Raw genomic sequence first — 17,267 nt, 5'->3', positions numbered from 1 at the left:
CTCCCCGTCTTGTTTTTCTCCACAGCCCAGCCACCAGGGATCCATTCAGCCTCAGGCAGCTCTCCCCTGGTCTGCTGGGCCTTGACAGACTGCTATTTCCCACCGAACCTTTAAGCGTTGTCATACCTGACTGGGGGCCCGCTAGCCGCCCCTGCTGGACCTACCTGTGGGAGCCACCTTTCATCAGGTTTGCCCCGCATTTCTCACAGCCATTCTCATGCTCTGAAATAAGCTCACGTATTTGTTTGTTTACCTGTTTCATTTTGGTCTCCACCCTGCCCCACCCCTCGCTTTTATGGGAGCTCTATAAAAGAGGAAACTTAGCTGCCTTATTCACTACCTGATACTTGATAAGTCCTCAAATAATAATTGTCCAGGCTGGTTGTCAGTCTTCCAGAGACAGCCGGGCATTGCTCCCCCCACCCCACCCCACCCCCCGCAAACACCTGGGATTTGCCCTGTCTGGAAATCCCCAGAACCTAGGCATCCTCCTTCCACCGTCCGCTCTCGCCAACATCCCTGGCTCAGGGTCTCAGACAGCTCTGCTGCTGCCCCCGCTGCCCCCCTAAATCCCTAGGGGGTGGCTATCCTGGAGCTGGAGGCAGCCTTTCTGGCCGTCGGGGCCGGAGGAGCATCCGGGCAGGGGGCCTCACCCAGGCAGGTGTCAGGTGCCTGGCACTCAAGAGAAACCTTTTGACTGAATAAAGGGGAAGACTTCAGGGATGAGAGACCGTCACCAGGCAGGGAAAAGAAAAAGAGCATCCGGAGCCCAGCAGAAGAACAGTGGGAAGAAAGGGCTGGAGGCCTGGCGGGAGGGTTCTGCTCTGGGCCGCCGGAGGGGGAGGGCTGGCCGGGGAGGTCCGAGCTCCGAGCTCCCGGCAGGATCCGCAGAGGCTCAGCAGGGTCTTAGGTCTAATCCTGCCCCCACCCCTGCCTCACTCGCCCGCCCCGCCTACTTCACCCCTGCCCTTCCCCGAGCCCCAGCCGGCCGCTCTGCAGGGGAATGGACTTCTCCCTGGGCCTGCGCCTGGGGCCTCGGAACCAGAGGGCCACCCACCCACGGCCGCCGAGCCCCCCCAGGCACGGCCCCCCAGCTGCCCCGCCCTGGCCGCCCGGGCCACCCTCCGCCTGTGTTTGCCCCTGCCCTGGCTGTCCTCCTCCCGCCTGCTCCTGCCCGGCTTATCCCTCCTATGCAGCTACCTGCCCCTCCTGTCCCGGCCTCCCCGGACCCCCCTGTACCTGCTCCTGCCCCCCCTGCCCCGCCTGTCCTCCCTGGACTTGTCCCCACAGCTCCTGCGTCCCGGGCTCTGGTCCGCACTTGAGCTGCTGCCGCGCCTCGCCCTGCCCGGTCTACCCCTGCTCCAAGGGCCCAGCGGCCTGCCAGGGCCCCTGCACCCCCTACCCCTGCTCCATAGGCCCCTGCCCCCCCTACCCCTGCTCCAAGGGCCCAGCGGCCTGCCAGGGCCCCTGCCCCCCCTACTGCTCTGAGGGCCCAGCGGCCTGCCAGGGCCCCTGCCCCCCTTACCCCTGCTCCACAGGCCCCTGCCCCCCCTACCCGTGCTCCGAGGGCCCAGCGACCTGCCAGGGCCCCCGCCCCGTCCACCCCTGCTCTGAGGGCCCAGCCGCCCGCTTCAGGGGACAGCGCAGCACCCAGAGGCACTGTCTGATAGTCTAGGGGGCTCTGGGCCCCGAGAGGTGGTCCGTCTCCCCAGCTCTCCTGCCACCTGCTTCCTGGGGACGCAGAAGCTCTGAAGGGACGAGAGGCCGGACAGGTAGAGGCGGGGGCTCCCCCTCAGCCCTGAGAGCAGGCCATGAGCTTTGGTGTTCCTCTCTGCTTCTGCTTCTGGTCCCGCCGGCTCCAGGGCCTCCTCTTCCGCGACTTCTGGAACAGAAAGCGCTTCTCAGAGTCTCCCTCGCGGCCGCCGAAGGTGAGCACGTTGGACAGCTTCTTCCCCAGCCGGCGTCTGCCGGAGGAGGGCCTTCTTGGCTCCCGTCTAGTGTGCGTGGACAAGGTGCCTTCCTCCTCTACGGGCAGGAGGGGATTCTGGTCCAGAGGCCACCTTTTTGCCCCGTGGACCTCCACCCATGTCCCTGGCCGACCAAGAGGCCCTGGACCCCTTACCTCTCATCTTCAGTCAGACCAAGACGGTCAGTGGCTCTTGGACCAGAAGAGAAGGTGAGCAGGGGGTTCCTGGCTCTTGCCCCCCCGGATATTATGACACCCTTCGTGGTCCTTTGCTACTAGGAACCTGGTGTTCTCTGCCTGGATACCTTGTCTTTCTTTTCTTTCTTTCTTTTTTTTTTTTGGATGTCTTGTCTTTCATGACTTCAGCCTTCCAGCAATAACCCCACCTGTGACACCGATGCTCCTCCGGTACAGGGACAAGGGCGGTTAAGAACCCTAGACTCAGGCTCCCAGTGATCCCATCCACTTGGCTGCTCAGAATCCCTGTCCCTAAGGGCTGAGGGTTTGGAGAAGCCACCAGGGGAAGCTGCCCAGGACTGAACCCTAAGCCGAGAGCCCCCAAGTGCCCCCCCACATTCCTCAAGTCCTCAGATACTAGTCTGTTCCAGTGTTCTCTTCCTCAGCCTCCTCCTCTGGGGCCCCTTGTTCTTTCCTTTCTACCCCTGGGTAGCCTTCTCTCTACCCTTCCTCTGTCTTCCTACAAATCTCTCTCCATTCCTACTTTCTCCTTGCGTCCCTGGGACATTCTGCCTTCAGCTAACTTTGTTTCTATGTCAGTTTTCCCTCTTCTCTCTCTATTTCTCCCTCCATTTCCCCATCTGACTTATTTTTAATTTAATTTTGTTTTTTAAAGATTCTACCTACTTATTTATTCATGAGAGACACAGAGACACAGGCAGAGGGAGAAGCAGGCTCCATGCGGGGAGGCCGACGCTGGACTCGATCCCGGGACTCCAGGATCACGCCCTGGGCTGAAGGCAGTGCCAAACCGCTGAGCCCCCCGGGCTGCCCTAAAGATTTTCTTTTCTTAAGATTTTTTTTTTATTTTTTTTTTAAAAGATTTTATTTATTTATTCATGAGAGACACAGAGAGAGAGGCAGAGACACAGGCAGAGGGAGAAGCAGGCTCCATGCAGGGAGCCCGATGTGGGACTCGATCCCGGGATGACCTGAGCTGAAGGCAGATGCTCAACCACTGAGCCACCCAGGCGCCCCTTTTCTTAAGATTTTATTTATTTATTCATGAGACACAGAAAGAGAGGGGCAGAGGGAGAAGCAGGCTCCCTGCGGGGCGCGGAACTCGACCCGGGGACCCCAGGATCACGCCCTGGGCCGAAGGTGGCGCCAAACCGCTGGGCCATCGGGCTGCCCGATCCCTTTCATTTCTATTTTCCTTTTTGTCCTTGTCCCCCTGTCTTCTGCATCTATCTGCTTTTCTTTCACTTCTCATCTCTCTCTTGCCTCCCCATATCTGGCTTTCTCTCTCTCTCTGGGGGTCCTAGAGGTACCCGCACACCATGCCTGTGTCATGCCCAACTCACTGCTACATGAGATTCAGGACAGTGAGTCCTCCAATGTCTGTCTGTTCCCACATGCCCCAAGCACTGATGTGAGCAAGGGCTGGACACAGCTACCTTCCTTTCCCCATCCACGATCCAGGCCCTCCATCCCTACTCAGGTCTAAGCTCAAACGTTTTATTTTTTTATTTTTATTTTTAAAGATTTTTATTTATTTATTCATAGAGACACACAGAGAGAGAGAGAGAGAGAGAGAGAGAGAGAGGCAGAGACACAGGCAGAGGGAGAAGCAGGCTCCATGCAGGGAGCCCGACGTGGGACTCGATTCTGGGCCTCCAGGTTCACACCCCAGGCCACAGGCGGCACTAAACCGCTGCACCACAGGGGCTGCCCAGCTCAAACGTTTTAAAAATGGTGCTTCTTCCAACTTCTTCTTTTTTTTTTAAGGTTTTATTTTTTTTAATTTATTTTTTAAAAAATGTTTATTTATTTATGATAGTCACACACAGAGAGAGGCAGAGACACAGGCAGAGGGAGAAGCAGGCTCCATGTACCGGGAGCCCGACATGGCACTCGATCCCAGGACTCCAGGATCAGGCCCTGGGCTGAAGGTGGCGCTAAACTGCTGAGCCACCGTGCCCTTCTTTCAACTTCTTATTCTGAATATTAGCAATTAAAAAGCAAAAGAATTGGGGCATCTGGCTGGCTCAGTCAGTGGAGCATGCAAGTCTTGGTCTTGGGCTTGTAGGTTCAAGCCCCACACTGGGTGTAGAGATTACTTAAAAAAAAAAAATGATCTTTGGGGAAAAAAAAAGAATTAAGTATTTATGCTGCTTGTCCTATATAAACTATATTCCAGGGTAGCCAAATAGCTCTAAGTGGTGGAGAGAACTTCTCATTTACGGCAGAATTCCAGCTAATGTGGAAGGAATATGGAATTAGAAAAACCATTTTGCAACTCTTAGTGAAATAATTAATCAAAGGGAGAATCATGAATGGAGGAAACCAAAGATGATGGTTGATGGGGAACTTTACAATGGAGGAATCAAGCTGTCACCACCTGACCCCACTGATGAATCTTACCACCACTGAAAGGGGCACAACCACCCACTTCGTACATCCTGATGTGATCTAATCTGAAGCACTCAGCACCACCAAGAAAGACTCTTGCCAAACAATAAGGAATAAACACACAAAAAAACCTGAATGTGATTCAAATCAAACTTCTAGAACTAACTTCCATTTAAAAGGAAATCTCAGGGATGGAGGAACAATTTAAATGACACAGTAAGAAAGTAGGAAGACACATTCAGAATGTGGAAACTTTTCAAGGAAATCTGACCCAACTTCTTCAACTAGTCAATGGCTGGGGGAGGTGGGGAATAATAATAAAGAATAATTAAAGGACAACTATTATATGGAGCATGTGGATCTTGTTTGGTTCCTGATTTGGACAACCCAATTGTAAAAAAGAGCATTTTAGAGCCTTTTAATTATGGACTGGTTATTTACAATGCCAAGAAATCAGTATTGATTTTGTTAGATGTAAAATGGCTTTGAGGGATCCCTGGGTGGCGCAGCGGTTTGGCGCCTGCCTTTGGCCCAGGGCGCGATTCTGGAGACCCGGGATCGAATCCCACATCGGGCTCCCGGTGCATGGAGCCTGCTTCTCCCTCTGCCTATGTCTCTGCCTCTCTCTCTCTCTCTCTGTGACTATCATAAATAAATAAAAATTTAAAAAAAAAATAAATAAAATAAAATGGCTTTGGGGTTGTGTAAGAAAAGGGCCTTATTTCCTAAAGATGTATGTCAAAGTATGGAGTGAAGTGACATACTTACTTTAAAAAATTTTGGCAAATAAAAAGGGACTGAAAGGAGTAGAAGGAACAAAGTGACAAAATTAATATTATTACATTTATATAGGGGTTTGTAGAACTACACTCTCTACCCTTGTGTATGTTTGAACACTTTCATAATACCAGTTTTAAATGATGCTCCTCTGGTGAGCAGGGTTCCTAGTTATCCCCAGAGCACTCTCCCACCTTCGCTGAAAACAGGACTTCCCCTGTGGCTCTCCAATACACAGACCTCAGCCCTCCTTGCCCTCTACTAGAAGCATGTCCTAGAGATGGGTTGTGCTCACAGGCTGCCTTTTATCCTTTCCAGTCCTCTGCTGGCACATTTCCCATGTTAGGATGTTTCCCAGCTGTGCTTCACAGTTCTGTAGGGGACAGGGGAGACTTAAGACTAAACACATTTTTAATAGGTCCCACAATAGGCCAAAGACAAAAAAAAAAAAAATCCAAAATAATGTAATCTTGCTGTAAGTCTCTCTTTGCCAAGTGCTTCTGAGCAAAATGCAGCTCAACAATGGGAGAAAATTGGCCTCCCTCCTGGAAAAGAGGCCAGGAATGTAAGGCCATCCTGCCCCACTCTTGCCTTCATTCAGGATGACCTCCTCTCCAAAAGAAACAGGTGTCATGAGTTCGAAGAAGCTTTAGTCCAGGACTAGGATGGAGAGTATTTGGGTTACTTATCCTCTCATTCACTGAATTACCTTGGGGAAAACATGGTTTTTAATCTTTGTGTTTCTATATGAATGCATGGGAACCATGGAACCATTACCCCTTCCTACTCTGTAGGAGTTTGCCAGTTGGGAATAAACTCTGGAACTTGTAGGTTATCTTGGTTGTTTATTACAAGAAAGTATTCCTCCAAGTGTCTGGGTGGCTCAGTCAATTAAGCATCAGACTCTTTTTTTTAAAATTTTTTTAAAATTTTTATTTATTTATGATAGTCACAGAGAGAGAGAGAGGCAGAGGGAGAAGCAGGCTCCATGCACCAGGAGCCCAACGTGGGATTCGATCCCGGGTCTCCAGGATTGCACACTGGGCCAAAGGCAGGCGCCAAACCACTGCGCCACCCAGGGATCCCAGCATCAGACTCTTGATCTTACTCAGCTCAGGCCTTGATCTCAGGGTGGTGAGTTCAAGCCCTGTGTTAAGCTCCACGCCCAGCGTGGAGCTTACTTAAAAAAAAAAAAAAAGTATTCTCAAGATGTAATCCCTCTGCCTTCCAAGCTTTAGCATAAAGGAAACCAACATTTACTAATCGCCTGTGCAAATGAGTAAACTCATTTAATCTTCTCAGAAACCACATGAGAGTGGAACTGGAAAGATCTGGGTCCCAGTTCTAATTCTACCTCTTACCATGAGACTCTGGGCATATTATATAACCTTTCCAACTCTCAAGGATAATAATAGTACCTATCTTATGGGTTGTTGTGACAGTTAATTGGTCTATAGCAGATAGCCTAGGAATTCTTTTTTTTTTTTTTAAGATTTTATTTATTTATTCATGAGAGACACACACAGAGAGAGAGGCAGAGACACAGGCAGAGGGAGAAGCAGGCTCCATGCACGGAGCCCGATATGGGACTTGGTCCTGGGCCTCGATCTTGGGTCTCCAGGATCACGCCCGGGCTGAAGGCAGTGCTAAACTGCTGAGCCACTGGGGCTGCCCTAGCCCAGGAATTCTTAAAACAGAGCTTAGATGCATATAGATGACTGATGAGAGTTACCAGCTAATAGGGGCCAGCACTTTTTAGACTAATTTATCTAGATTAATTTATTCATTTCTTCATCAAATGTTTATTGAATGCTTTTTACTTACCAATAACTGTTGGGGTTTTTTCTTCAACTTCATTTCTTTTTTTTAGTGATGTCTACACCCAACATGGGGTTAGAACTCCCACTTCCACCCCACCCCCAAGACCAAGAGGCAAATGCTTTTCTGACTGAGCCAGCAAGGTGCCTCCCCCCACCCCACTCCCCACCCCAGTAACTGTTTTAAGTACTGGAAACACAAGTGAACAAATAAAAACCTTTAGGGAGAAGAGATAATAAATAAATAAAATACATAATGTGCCAGATGGTGTTAAGTGCTATGGAGAAAAGGCAGCAAAGGGGAATGAGGCTGGAAGGACAGCAGGTAGATCTCTAGTGGAGGTGGTCGTGTTGCTGTTTTCAACAGGATGGCCCGGGAAGGCCTCTCTGATAAGGCAGCCTTGGAACAGGAAACCCGAGGGGCTGAAGGAGGGAATCATGTGGGTCTTTGGGAGAAGAACCTTGCAGGGCACAGTGTGCAAAGGCCCTGGAGGTCCCCAATACAGATGGAGTAGGAAGAGTCTGGAGAGAGGGATGCCTGGGTTGCTCAGTGGTTGGGCGCCTGCCTTTGGCTCAGGCCATGATCCCGGGATCCAGGATTGGGTCCCATGTTGGGCTCCCTGCATGGAGCCTGCTTCTCCCTCTGCCTGTGTCTCTGCCTCTCTCTCAGTCTGTGTCTCTCATGAATAAATAAATAAATCTTTAAAAAAAAAAAAAAAGAGTCTGGAGGGAGAATTGTAGATAAAGTCAGAGAAGTGGCAGAGGAACCCGACACAGAGGGTTTCTAGGTCATCACGAAGGCCTGGGCTTCCATGCTCAGTGAGGTGAGAAGCCGTCGAGCCACTCTTAAATCTGGAGCACAAGGGAAAGAACCTTTCCAGGGGAGCACGGCTGGTAAGGGGCGAGAGGTGGGCTGACCCTTCGCCCTTTTTCCTCGGGCACTGCTCCCCCCTGACAGCAGGCAAAGAAATTGGGACACTAAGTGACGGATCTGGGGTTGGGGCCTCGGCCGGCTGCGTCCCCAGTCCCCAGGCCCTTGACCCACACCGCCTCCCTCAGGTGTCTGCGCCGCACCACGTCGGGGCCCAGGGCGCTACCGCCGGACCGGCCCGCGGAGGGCAGCCCGCGCGTCGGCAGGACTGCGGCACTGCCCTGCGACGGAGGAGAGAGAGGAAGTGGGTCTTTATGTGGAGGCGGCGCCGCAGGTACCCGGGAGTCGGAGGAGCGGCTGTCACGGGAAGGCCGCGGGGAGGGCCAGCTGCCGCCGCCACCACCGCCCTGCTCGGCGGCCTCCGGGAGCCGGGGGCGGGGCCTGGAGCGCGGGGGCGGGGCCTGGGCGGACCGGGGGCGGGGCCTGGGCGCCTCACCCCGTCACGTGACGGGGCCATCATGGCGGCGGCCAGAGGCCTCCCCGGCTCCCGGAAGCGGGCTGTGAGGGGCGGGCGCGCTGCTGGAACCCGAGCCCGAGCCGGAGCCGGACGTCGAGCGGGCTGGGCGGCGGGGCGGCCTGGAGCCGGACGCGTCCGCGGCGTCCCCGCAGCCCGGGGCAGCAGGTGAGCCGCGGTTGGGGCGAGGCGCGAGCAGGCGTGGCGGCGCGGGGGCGCCGGGCTGGGGCTCGGGGGCGCGGCGGGGGGGCCCGGGCCCGGGGTGCGCGCGCGGGACCCTGGAGCGGCCCTGGAGGCCGGCGCGGGCGGGACGCTCGGGGGCCCAGTGCAGCGGCCCGGAGAGCGTGGGGGTGACGCGCCTGCGGAGGCCGAGCTGGGCGAGGGCAGCAGCCCCTCCACCCGCGCGGCCGCCGTCGCCGTGTCGAGGGGACCCCCTCTTTGCTGCGCCGGGCGAGGGTGGGGCGGATGCTCCTTCTCCCCTCGCCCCGCCCTGCCCCGCAGTGTCCCGGGAGACCCGGCCTGGCGGGCCGCTCCTCCCACCCACCCAACTGGTCCCTCCGGTCCGAGCTCCGGGGGAGTGGAGCTGAGCGGCGGGGAAGTGCAGGTGGCGGGGGTGGGGTCGGGTGGGGGGTGGGTGCAGCTGCTTCTGCGTGGACACCCGCCCCTTGGCAGTGCTGCCCGGGCAATGGATGTAACTCCCACCCCCCCTTCCTCCCCTACCTAGGTCGTCCGGGGGCCCGCCATGCTGGTGACTGCCTATCTTGCTTTTGTGGTCCTCCTGGCCTCCTGCCTGGGGTTGGAGCTGTCAAGATGCCGGGCTAAGCCCCCTGGAAGGGCCTGCAGCAACCCCTCCTTCCTCCGGTTTCAACTGGACTTCTATCAGGTCTACTTCCTGGCCCTGGCGGCTGACTGGCTCCAGGCCCCCTACCTCTACAAACTCTATCAGCATTACCACTTCCTGGAGGGGCAGATTGCCATCCTCTATGTCTGTGGCCTTGCCTCCACAGTCCTTTTTGGACTGGTGGCCTCCTCCCTTGTGGATTGGCTGGGTCGCAAGAAGTCCTGTGTCCTCTTCTCCCTCACTTACTCTCTCTGCTGCTTAACGAAACTCTCTTGGGATTACTTTGTGCTGCTGATGGGCCGAGCCCTCGGAGGGCTGTCCACAGCGCTGCTCTTCTCCGCCTTCGAGGCCTGGTACGTCCATGAACACGTGGAGCGTCATGACTTCCCTGCTGAGTGGATCCCAGCTACCTTTGCCCGAGCTGCCTTCTGGAACCATGTGCTGGCTGTAGCGGCAGGTGTGGCAGCTGAAGCGGTGGCCTGCTGGATGGGGCTGGGGCCCGTGGCGCCCTTTGTGGCTGCCATCCCTCTCTTGGCTCTGGCTGGGGCCTTGGCCCTTCATAACTGGGGAGAGAACTATGATCGGCAGCGTGCCTTCTCAAGGACTTGTGCTGGAGGCCTGCGCTGCCTCCTGTCGGACCGCCGCGTGCTGCTGCTAGGCACCATACAAGCCCTGTTTGAGAGCGTCATCTTCATTTTTGTCTTCCTCTGGACTCCTGTGCTGGACCCACATGGGGCTCCGCTGGGCATTGTCTTCTCCAGTTTCATGGCAGCCAGCCTGCTTGGCTCTTCGCTGTACCGCATTGCTACCTCCAAGAGGTACCACCTTCAGCCCATGCACCTACTCTCCCTTGCTGTCCTCATCGTTGTCTTCTCCCTTTTCATGTTGACTTTCTCCACCAGCCCAGGCCAGGAGAGTCCAGTGGAGTCCTTCATAGCCTTTCTCCTTATCGAATTGGCCTGTGGGCTGTACTTTCCCAGCATGAGCTTCCTGCGGAGAAAGGTGATCCCCGAGACAGAGCAAGCTGGTGTACTCAACTGGTTCCGGGTGCCCCTGCACTTGCTGGCCTGCCTGGGGCTCCTAGTTCTCCATGACAGTGATCACAAAACGGGCACTCGGAACATGTTCAGCATCTGCTCTGCCGTCATGGTGATGGCTCTGCTGGCGGTGGTGGGACTCTTCACCGTGGTCAGGCACAATGCTGAGCTGCGGGTACCCTCACCCACCGGGGAGCCCTATGCCCCTGAGCTCTAGCCCGGTTCCAGGACAAGGGGGACTGGGAAGGACTCTCGAATCCCACCTCTCCGGGGTGGTATACAGATCTCTCCGTGACAGACTTTGCAACTGTCTGGGCCTCAGCCTGTCCTGGGCCCCCTCCTGCCAGTGCTTTGGGTTGGAGAGTACATGGGGGTGATGGCCTGGAAAGAAGATGCCACAAGTTGCCTCTGTGTTACTCCCTCTCCCCTTTCCATTTAAAAATAAACACTTTTAACTGGTCATTGATTGGATTTGCTCATCCTCACCTGCACCCACCTCAGTAGTTTCTGGTGTGTGGGCAGCCGGAGAGTTTGAGGCTGAAGGTGGGCTTATTAGCAAAAGGCATTTGTAGTTCTAGTCTCCAAGACTGTCTCCAGTTTAAATCGAGAGCTGTGGCATTGCCCCTTTGCTGAAATGGGTGGGGACTGCCTGAGGCTCCTGGGTCTTCTATATCTTGTTGCCCTGGGGACAGGTACCCTCTCCAGTTGCCCAGCAAGACCCTTGCTCCACAATCAGGGTGAGACAGTCTCTGGAGCAGGTGGTGTGAACAGAGATTCCAGGGGCTTGAGGTGCCTCTGTGACCACCCCTTGGGGCAAATCTGAAACCTTCCTGCAGAAACAAGCTTGCACCTCAGCACACATATGCTACCTGCCTTCTGTCTCTGTGGCAGAAGGGACTGTTTGTCCCGCACCACGTGCTCCCACCAGGTCCTGTGTCCTGTATCCTTCCATGAAACCTAAGTGAAGGACTACCAAGGGGAGAGAACAGTGAATGGCTGAGGGACTGGGACACTTTGTCTGGACCTGATTCTTCCCCACCCAGCCTGAATGAGGATGAGGAAGCCATCAGGGCAGGAAACAGTACCAGTGGGAACACCAGTTCTGTGGGCCCCTCCCTGCCTCACCTGATTTTATCTCCCTTTCCTCCTCCCACCAAAACCCAGGCTTCTCGGTAGAAGGAGAGCCAGTCTTAAGAAAGGTGGGGATGAAGGGAGGGTAGGCTCAAGGGTATGTCCCAGAATGTGCTTGAGCTGGCATGGAGGATCCACCCGTTTTGGAAAGGGATTGACACTATTTCCCCAGGTCCCAGTCTACCTTCCAGACAGGAAGATGCAAGATGTACCGGAATCTGCGAGTTTCAACATGTGCAGAGAGATAATATCAGCTGGTGCTGCAGGAATGCAGCGTGGATGCGGTTCTGACAGGGAGGCAGAGGAGGAGGAGGAATGGGCGGGGGGCTCAAGTCCCTATTCAGTGAAGAAAGGAAAAAAAAAAAGTTCCCCCACCCAGACTGAAGGGAATAGAAGTTGAGGTTAAGTACAGAAAAACAGATACCTTTTCCTTCCCCCCCCATCTTGAGACTGAGAGGCTCTTTCAAAACTCCACTTCCTTTTTCTGCCCCATTGAGCTGGACCGAGTCATATTTTTTTTTTTTTTTTGGTCGAGTCATATTTTAGAGTTATTTGTAGACTTTCCATCTCTCTCTATAGTGTGGTCTGAGGGCAGGAGCCAGTGCTGTCTTCCTGCCTCTGTGTCCCCGATATATACCCGTAGTGGGTGCTTTGCCCGTGGCTGTGCTCAGTAAATACCTGGAAGGAGAGGGGTGAGCTCACACCTGGCTTTTCAAGAGCTGCCTATCTGGGGAGTCTTTTGACTAGAGTCCAGAGCCTAGTTAGTGATTTGTTTTTTGGGATGACAGTGATTACTTACTGATGGAAGCGTGAGGGGGCCCCACATTTCTAAGTGATAACGAAATAGGAAGAAGAGACAGACCAATGGCGTTCCTTTAGTTTTGTCCCCGCTGACCTTTCCCCAAAGGGGCTGGTGGCAGATAAAGAGTGGGGAAGGCTCTCTCCTGTCAGATGCACAGGGTGTTAGGAGCTCCAAGGCATCTTGCGCATTGTCCATTCAGTCTTAAATATATTTTTATTGAGCACTTACCGTTTGCCATGCAGTGTACTAGTAGGTGCTGAGATATATATATATATATATATATATTTTTTTTTTTTTAATAAAGAGCATGAAGCAAGTGAATGGCAAAGCCAAAGCTAAACTGGGCTCCTTGCTGCCTACCTAGTGCTCCTTCTATGACATGTACTGCCTGTGTCCCCTGGGTCTTTGCCGACCTGCCTTTTCCCCTCTAGCCTTGCTCCCTCATCCCAAGCCCTGTCCTGGCACAAGGGCAAGAGACCAGGAGTGTTTGGCCTCAGCCATCTGGTCCACATTTTCGTATCTGCCCATATGGGTCAAAGGTGAGATTGATTCACCAGGAGCACACTGCCTGCAAAACACCGCTTATGATGCTCTGCCAAGAGGCAGTATCGGCAACCGGTTAAGAGCAGGGAACCAGAGCCTGACTACCTGGGTTCAAATTTGTGCCTTAGTTTCCTCATCTGTGAAGTAAGGATGATAATATAGTCTCTACCTCATAGGGCTCTGTTGAGGACTAAAAGCATTATTGTATTTAAGTGCTCAGAACACCACTTGGCCCACAGTGTAAGCACCACATAAGTGTTTGCTTTTATATTTTATTTTAAAACTTTTTCAAAAAAAATAAATAAAACTTTTTCAGTCCAGCTGAGCCTAACTAGATCAGAATACGAGAGTGAATGGATGAGGCTGTCATGGGGTATAGAACTTTCCAACACATCCTGGTGGTGGGGTGATTCCCAGAAGTGTTTATCCTTGGTCCTGGCCCAGATAGAAGTCTCAAGCTATTTGAGGCCTTCGACTCCAGGGTATGTGAGCAGCTGAGTAGGGTGTCAGTATGTTCCACTTGAACTCATTTCCTCTTCCTCAAGTGGGAAGGTCAGCGTGGTGTCAGACTTGATACACACCACCATCTTTCACTAAGAGGCTCCTGATTCTCTGACTTCCCATCCAGCTGGATGCATGATTATTTGATTTGGAACTTTTAAGAGATCCTGAGGAGAGCAGAAACATCCCGAGGAACCAGGAGCCAGCAGACAAGAAGGAAGGAGGGTTGGGTCATGAGGATGGTGCTGGGTTCTGAGACCTGGAGGACTATCTCTTCCTGGAAATTTAGTCCCTGCTCAGGAAGAGGAGGGGCTTTGCCCCACTAATGGCCATAGCCCTTTGGCTAGGTCGAGGTTCTACTCCCCATCACTGTTCCTCCCACCCCAACCCTGTGGTTCTCTGTTCCTTTTATTATTATTTTTTGCCACCGGTTCCTCACAGAAGCACAGAATAGAATTATAAAACAAAAATTTGTCATGCTTGGGATTAGATCTAATGCCATAAAAATACTTCACATTTGCTTTACAGTTTTTTTTTACAATAAAGTTATATGAACTCATTGTAAAATGATCAAATGAAATACAGAAATATATGTTTAATATAAAGAATAGGGATCCCTGTGTGGCTCAGCGGTTTAGTGCCTGCCTTCGGCCCAGGGCATGATCCTAGAGTCCCGGGATCAAGTCCCACATTGGGCTCCCTGCGTGGAGCCTGCTTCTCCCTCTTCCTGTGTATTTGCCTCTCTCTCCGTGTCTCTCATGGATAAATAAATAAAATCTTAAAAAAAATTATACAATTTATATAAAAAATGTAAAAAAACAACAGGCTCCCTTAATCTCACTCTACATACCACTATTAAATGTTTGGAGTCAGGGATCCCTGGGTGGCTCCATAGTTTTGCATCTGCCTTTGGCCCAGGGCGTTATCCTGGAGTCCCGGGATTGAGTCCCACATCGGGCTCCCTGCATGGAGCCTGCTTCTCCCTCTGCCTGTGTCTCTGCCTCTCTCTCTCTATGTCTGTCATAAATAAATAAAAATAAATCTTTAAAAAAATAAATGTTTGGAGTCTAATTCACAGATTTAATATTAGTTTTTGTTTTTTTGTTTTTTTTTAGTAAACTCTATACCCAACATAGGGCTCAAACTCATGACCCCAAGATCAAGAGTCCCATGCTCTACTGATTGAACCAGCCAGGTGTGCCAGTTGGTTTGTTTTTTAAGATTTTATTTTATTATTTATTCATGAGAGACACAGGCAGAGGGAGAAGCAGGCCCCATGCAGGGAGCCCGATGCGGGACTCGATCCCGGGCCTCCAGGGTCATGCCCTGAACTGAAGGCAGACGCTCAACCACTGAGCCCCCCAGGCGTCCCTGTTTCTGTTTTTAATAAAAATTGAATCAGGGGCACCTGGGTGGCACAATCAGTTAAGTGTCTGACTCTTGGTTTCAGCTCAGGTTGTGATCTCAGGGTCCTGAGATCAAGCCCCATATTGGCCTCCACGCTTAGCGCAGACTCTGCTTAAGACCCTCTCCTTCTGCCCCTCTCTGCCACGTGCTCCCGTGTGCTCCCCTTGTGCTCTCATGTGCTCATGTGCTCCCGCGCGTGCTCTTTCTCTCTCTCTAAAATAAATCTTTTTTAAAAATTGAATCAAAGGGGCAGCCCCCGTGGCGCAGCGGTTTGGCGCCGCCTGCAGCCTGGGGTGTGATCCTGGAGACCAGGGATCGAGTCCCACGTTGGGGTCCCTGTGTGGAGCCTGCTTCTCCCTCTGCCTCTCTCTCTCTCAATCTGTATCTCTATGAATGAATAAATAAAGTCTTTAAAAAAAATTGATCAAAGTGTTGAATCATGCTCCTCTGCAACTTTTTTACATAACAATGTATCTCGTTTTTCTGTTAAAACAATTAAAATCCTCGGGAAGACAATAGAGTCATTCATGCACCTGACATCTTTTGTCAGTACATGCAAGACATACTTCTTTAGTGGCTGCAAAACATTGTTACAGCCTGTGGAAAGCATTTCCAGGCTATTCTATTGGAGGCCGGCAGAAGCCCTGGGAAGTAGTAATGTTACTATCCCCATTTCCCAGACACATAAAATGGAACTGGGACTAGAATCCCCCTCCGCTCTCCAGACTCAAATTCTAACTTCTTTCCATCATCCTGTGCTGTCTCTAGAGGCTAGGGCTTCAGGTGAGGGATTGAATTTTGTGACTCATGTTTATACTGGTCAGTATTTATCACAGATATTTATCAATATCTTGAGATATTTATCTAAGATATTTATCAGGGACACCTGGGTGGCTCAGCAGTTGACCATCTGCCTTTGGCTTGGGGTGTGATCCTGGGGTCCTGGGATTGAGTCCCACGTCGGGCTCCCTGCATGAAGCCTGCTTCTCCCTCTGCCTGTGTCTCTGCCTCTGTGTGTGTGAGTCTATCATGAATAAATAAATAAAATCTTTAAAAAATATAAGTATCAATATCTTAATACTTAAGGAACTTCCTACGTCTTTAAGAAGAAGAGGAATAAAAAAGGATAAATTCTCTGCCCTCCCTCAAGGACTGTAGAATCAAGTAGATGTAATAAATACATAGGAAGAAAGGCCTAGAACACTCCCTACACACATGTAAATAGGCACTGATTGCTAAGAAGAAATGAGTAGTGTGAGAATTGATGTATTCACTGGTCATTTAGGAAGACAAGACCTCTATTGGGTCCCTCACCCTGTGGAGATAGGTATGTAATGCCTATAATGTAATTTTGCACCAACATTAGTATTATTAGTCAACACTGAGATTCTTTGGTGATGTCCTTGTCTTTGCTTTTTAGAATAGTCTTCTCTGCTAGATTCCGAGCTCCTAAAAGAGGTTGATTATGACGAAGATGATGATGAATCAAGACGATGATTGGGGGGCACGGCTGGCTCAGTGAGAAGAGCATGCCAATCTTGATCTCGGGGTCCTGGGTTCAAGCCTCACCTTGGGTGTAGAGATCACTTAAATAAAACTTTCAAGCAAGCAAGCAAGACTGATGATGATAGATAAGGACGAGTTATTCAGTAGAGGCCATCAGGAAAAAGTGAATTGGAAGACCAGAGTTTAGAAATGAGTTCTTTGGCGGAGAAGTAGTACTTAACAAATGTGAGCTATTAAAGACGGTGAAATACTCCAGTGAATACGTTTTCCCTTAACCCTCCCCCCTCCCTCCCCCACCAAGGAGCGCTGGATCCTCACACAATCCATCTGCTGGAATTGATGTAAAAGAGCAAGGCCGGAAAGCAGAGAGCTGGAAGCAGCCCTGGAACTCCTTTTTTTTTTTTCTTTTTTTCTTTTTAATTGGAGTTCAATTTGCCAGCATATAGCATAACACCCAGTGCTCATCCCACCAAGTGCCCCCCTCAGTGCCCGTCACCCCCACCCCCCGCCCTCCTCCCTTTCCACCACCCCTTGTTCATTTCCCAGAGTTAGGTGGCTCTCATGTGCTGTCTCCCTCACTGATATTTTCACTCATTTTCTCTCATTTCCCTTTATTCCCTTTCACTAATTTTTATATTCCCCAAATGAATGAGACCATATAATGTTTGTCCTTCTCCGATTGACTTATGTCACTCAGCATAATCCCAGCAAATGGGTATTTGTCGTTTCTAATGGCTGAGGAATATTCCATTGTACACATAGGCCGCATCTTCTTTATCCATCTTTGGATGGACACCGAGGCTCCTTCCACAGTTTGGCTATTGTGGACATTGCTGCTAGAAACATCGGGGTGCAGGTGTCCCAGCGTTTCACTGCATCTGGATCTTTGGGGTAAATCCCCAGCAGTGCAATTGCTGGGTCATAGGGCAGGTCTATTTTTAACTCTTTGAGGAACCTCCAGTTTT

General features: G+C 51.8%; 2 protein-coding genes across 4 annotated transcripts; both read left to right on the top strand.

Annotated features, from left to right (window-relative positions):
* Positions 1–916: 916 nt before the first annotated feature.
* Positions 917–4,900, top strand: LOC144296744 (uncharacterized). Of its 3 annotated transcripts, XM_077869885.1 has the most exons (3): positions 917–1,928; positions 2,036–2,176; positions 4,344–4,900. In XM_077869885.1, the coding sequence occupies exon 1, from the start codon at positions 1,004–1,006 to the stop codon at positions 1,673–1,675; it is 672 nt and encodes a 223-aa protein (XP_077726011.1). In that variant the 5' UTR covers positions 917–1,003; the 3' UTR covers positions 1,676–1,928; positions 2,036–2,176; positions 4,344–4,900. The 3 variants fall into 3 exon arrangements, with proteins under 3 accessions (XP_077726011.1, XP_077726009.1, XP_077726012.1); XM_077869883.1 differs by having other exon boundaries at positions 917–2,176; XM_077869886.1 differs by lacking the exon at positions 4,344–4,900 and adding an exon at positions 2,820–3,008 and having other exon boundaries at positions 917–2,176.
* Positions 4,901–8,532: 3,632 nt separating this feature from the next.
* On the top strand, positions 8,533–10,874 carry SLC61A1 (solute carrier family 61 member 1). The gene is made up of 2 exons (XM_077869882.1): positions 8,533–8,702; positions 9,259–10,874. Exon 2 carries the CDS (start codon positions 9,277–9,279, stop codon positions 10,627–10,629), a length of 1,353 nt encoding a protein of 450 aa, XP_077726008.1. The 5' UTR covers positions 8,533–8,702; positions 9,259–9,276; the 3' UTR covers positions 10,630–10,874.
* Positions 10,875–17,267: the final 6,393 nt, after the last annotated feature.

Source organism: Canis aureus, chromosome 25 (assembly GCF_053574225.1).
Source record: "Canis aureus isolate CA01 chromosome 25, VMU_Caureus_v.1.0, whole genome shotgun sequence".
In the NCBI taxonomy this organism is placed as follows: Eukaryota; Metazoa; Chordata; class Mammalia; order Carnivora; family Canidae; genus Canis; species Canis aureus.
This window is presented reverse-complemented; position numbering and strand designations above follow the sequence as displayed.

Coding starts and splice junctions, on each gene's coding strand:
- LOC144296744 (XM_077869885.1), top strand. CDS start 1,004: ATGGACTTCTCCCTGGGCCTGCGCCTGGGGCCTCGGAACCAGAGGGCC.
- SLC61A1 (XM_077869882.1), top strand. CDS start 9,277: ATGCTGGTGACTGCCTATCTTGCTTTTGTGGTCCTCCTGGCCTCCTGC.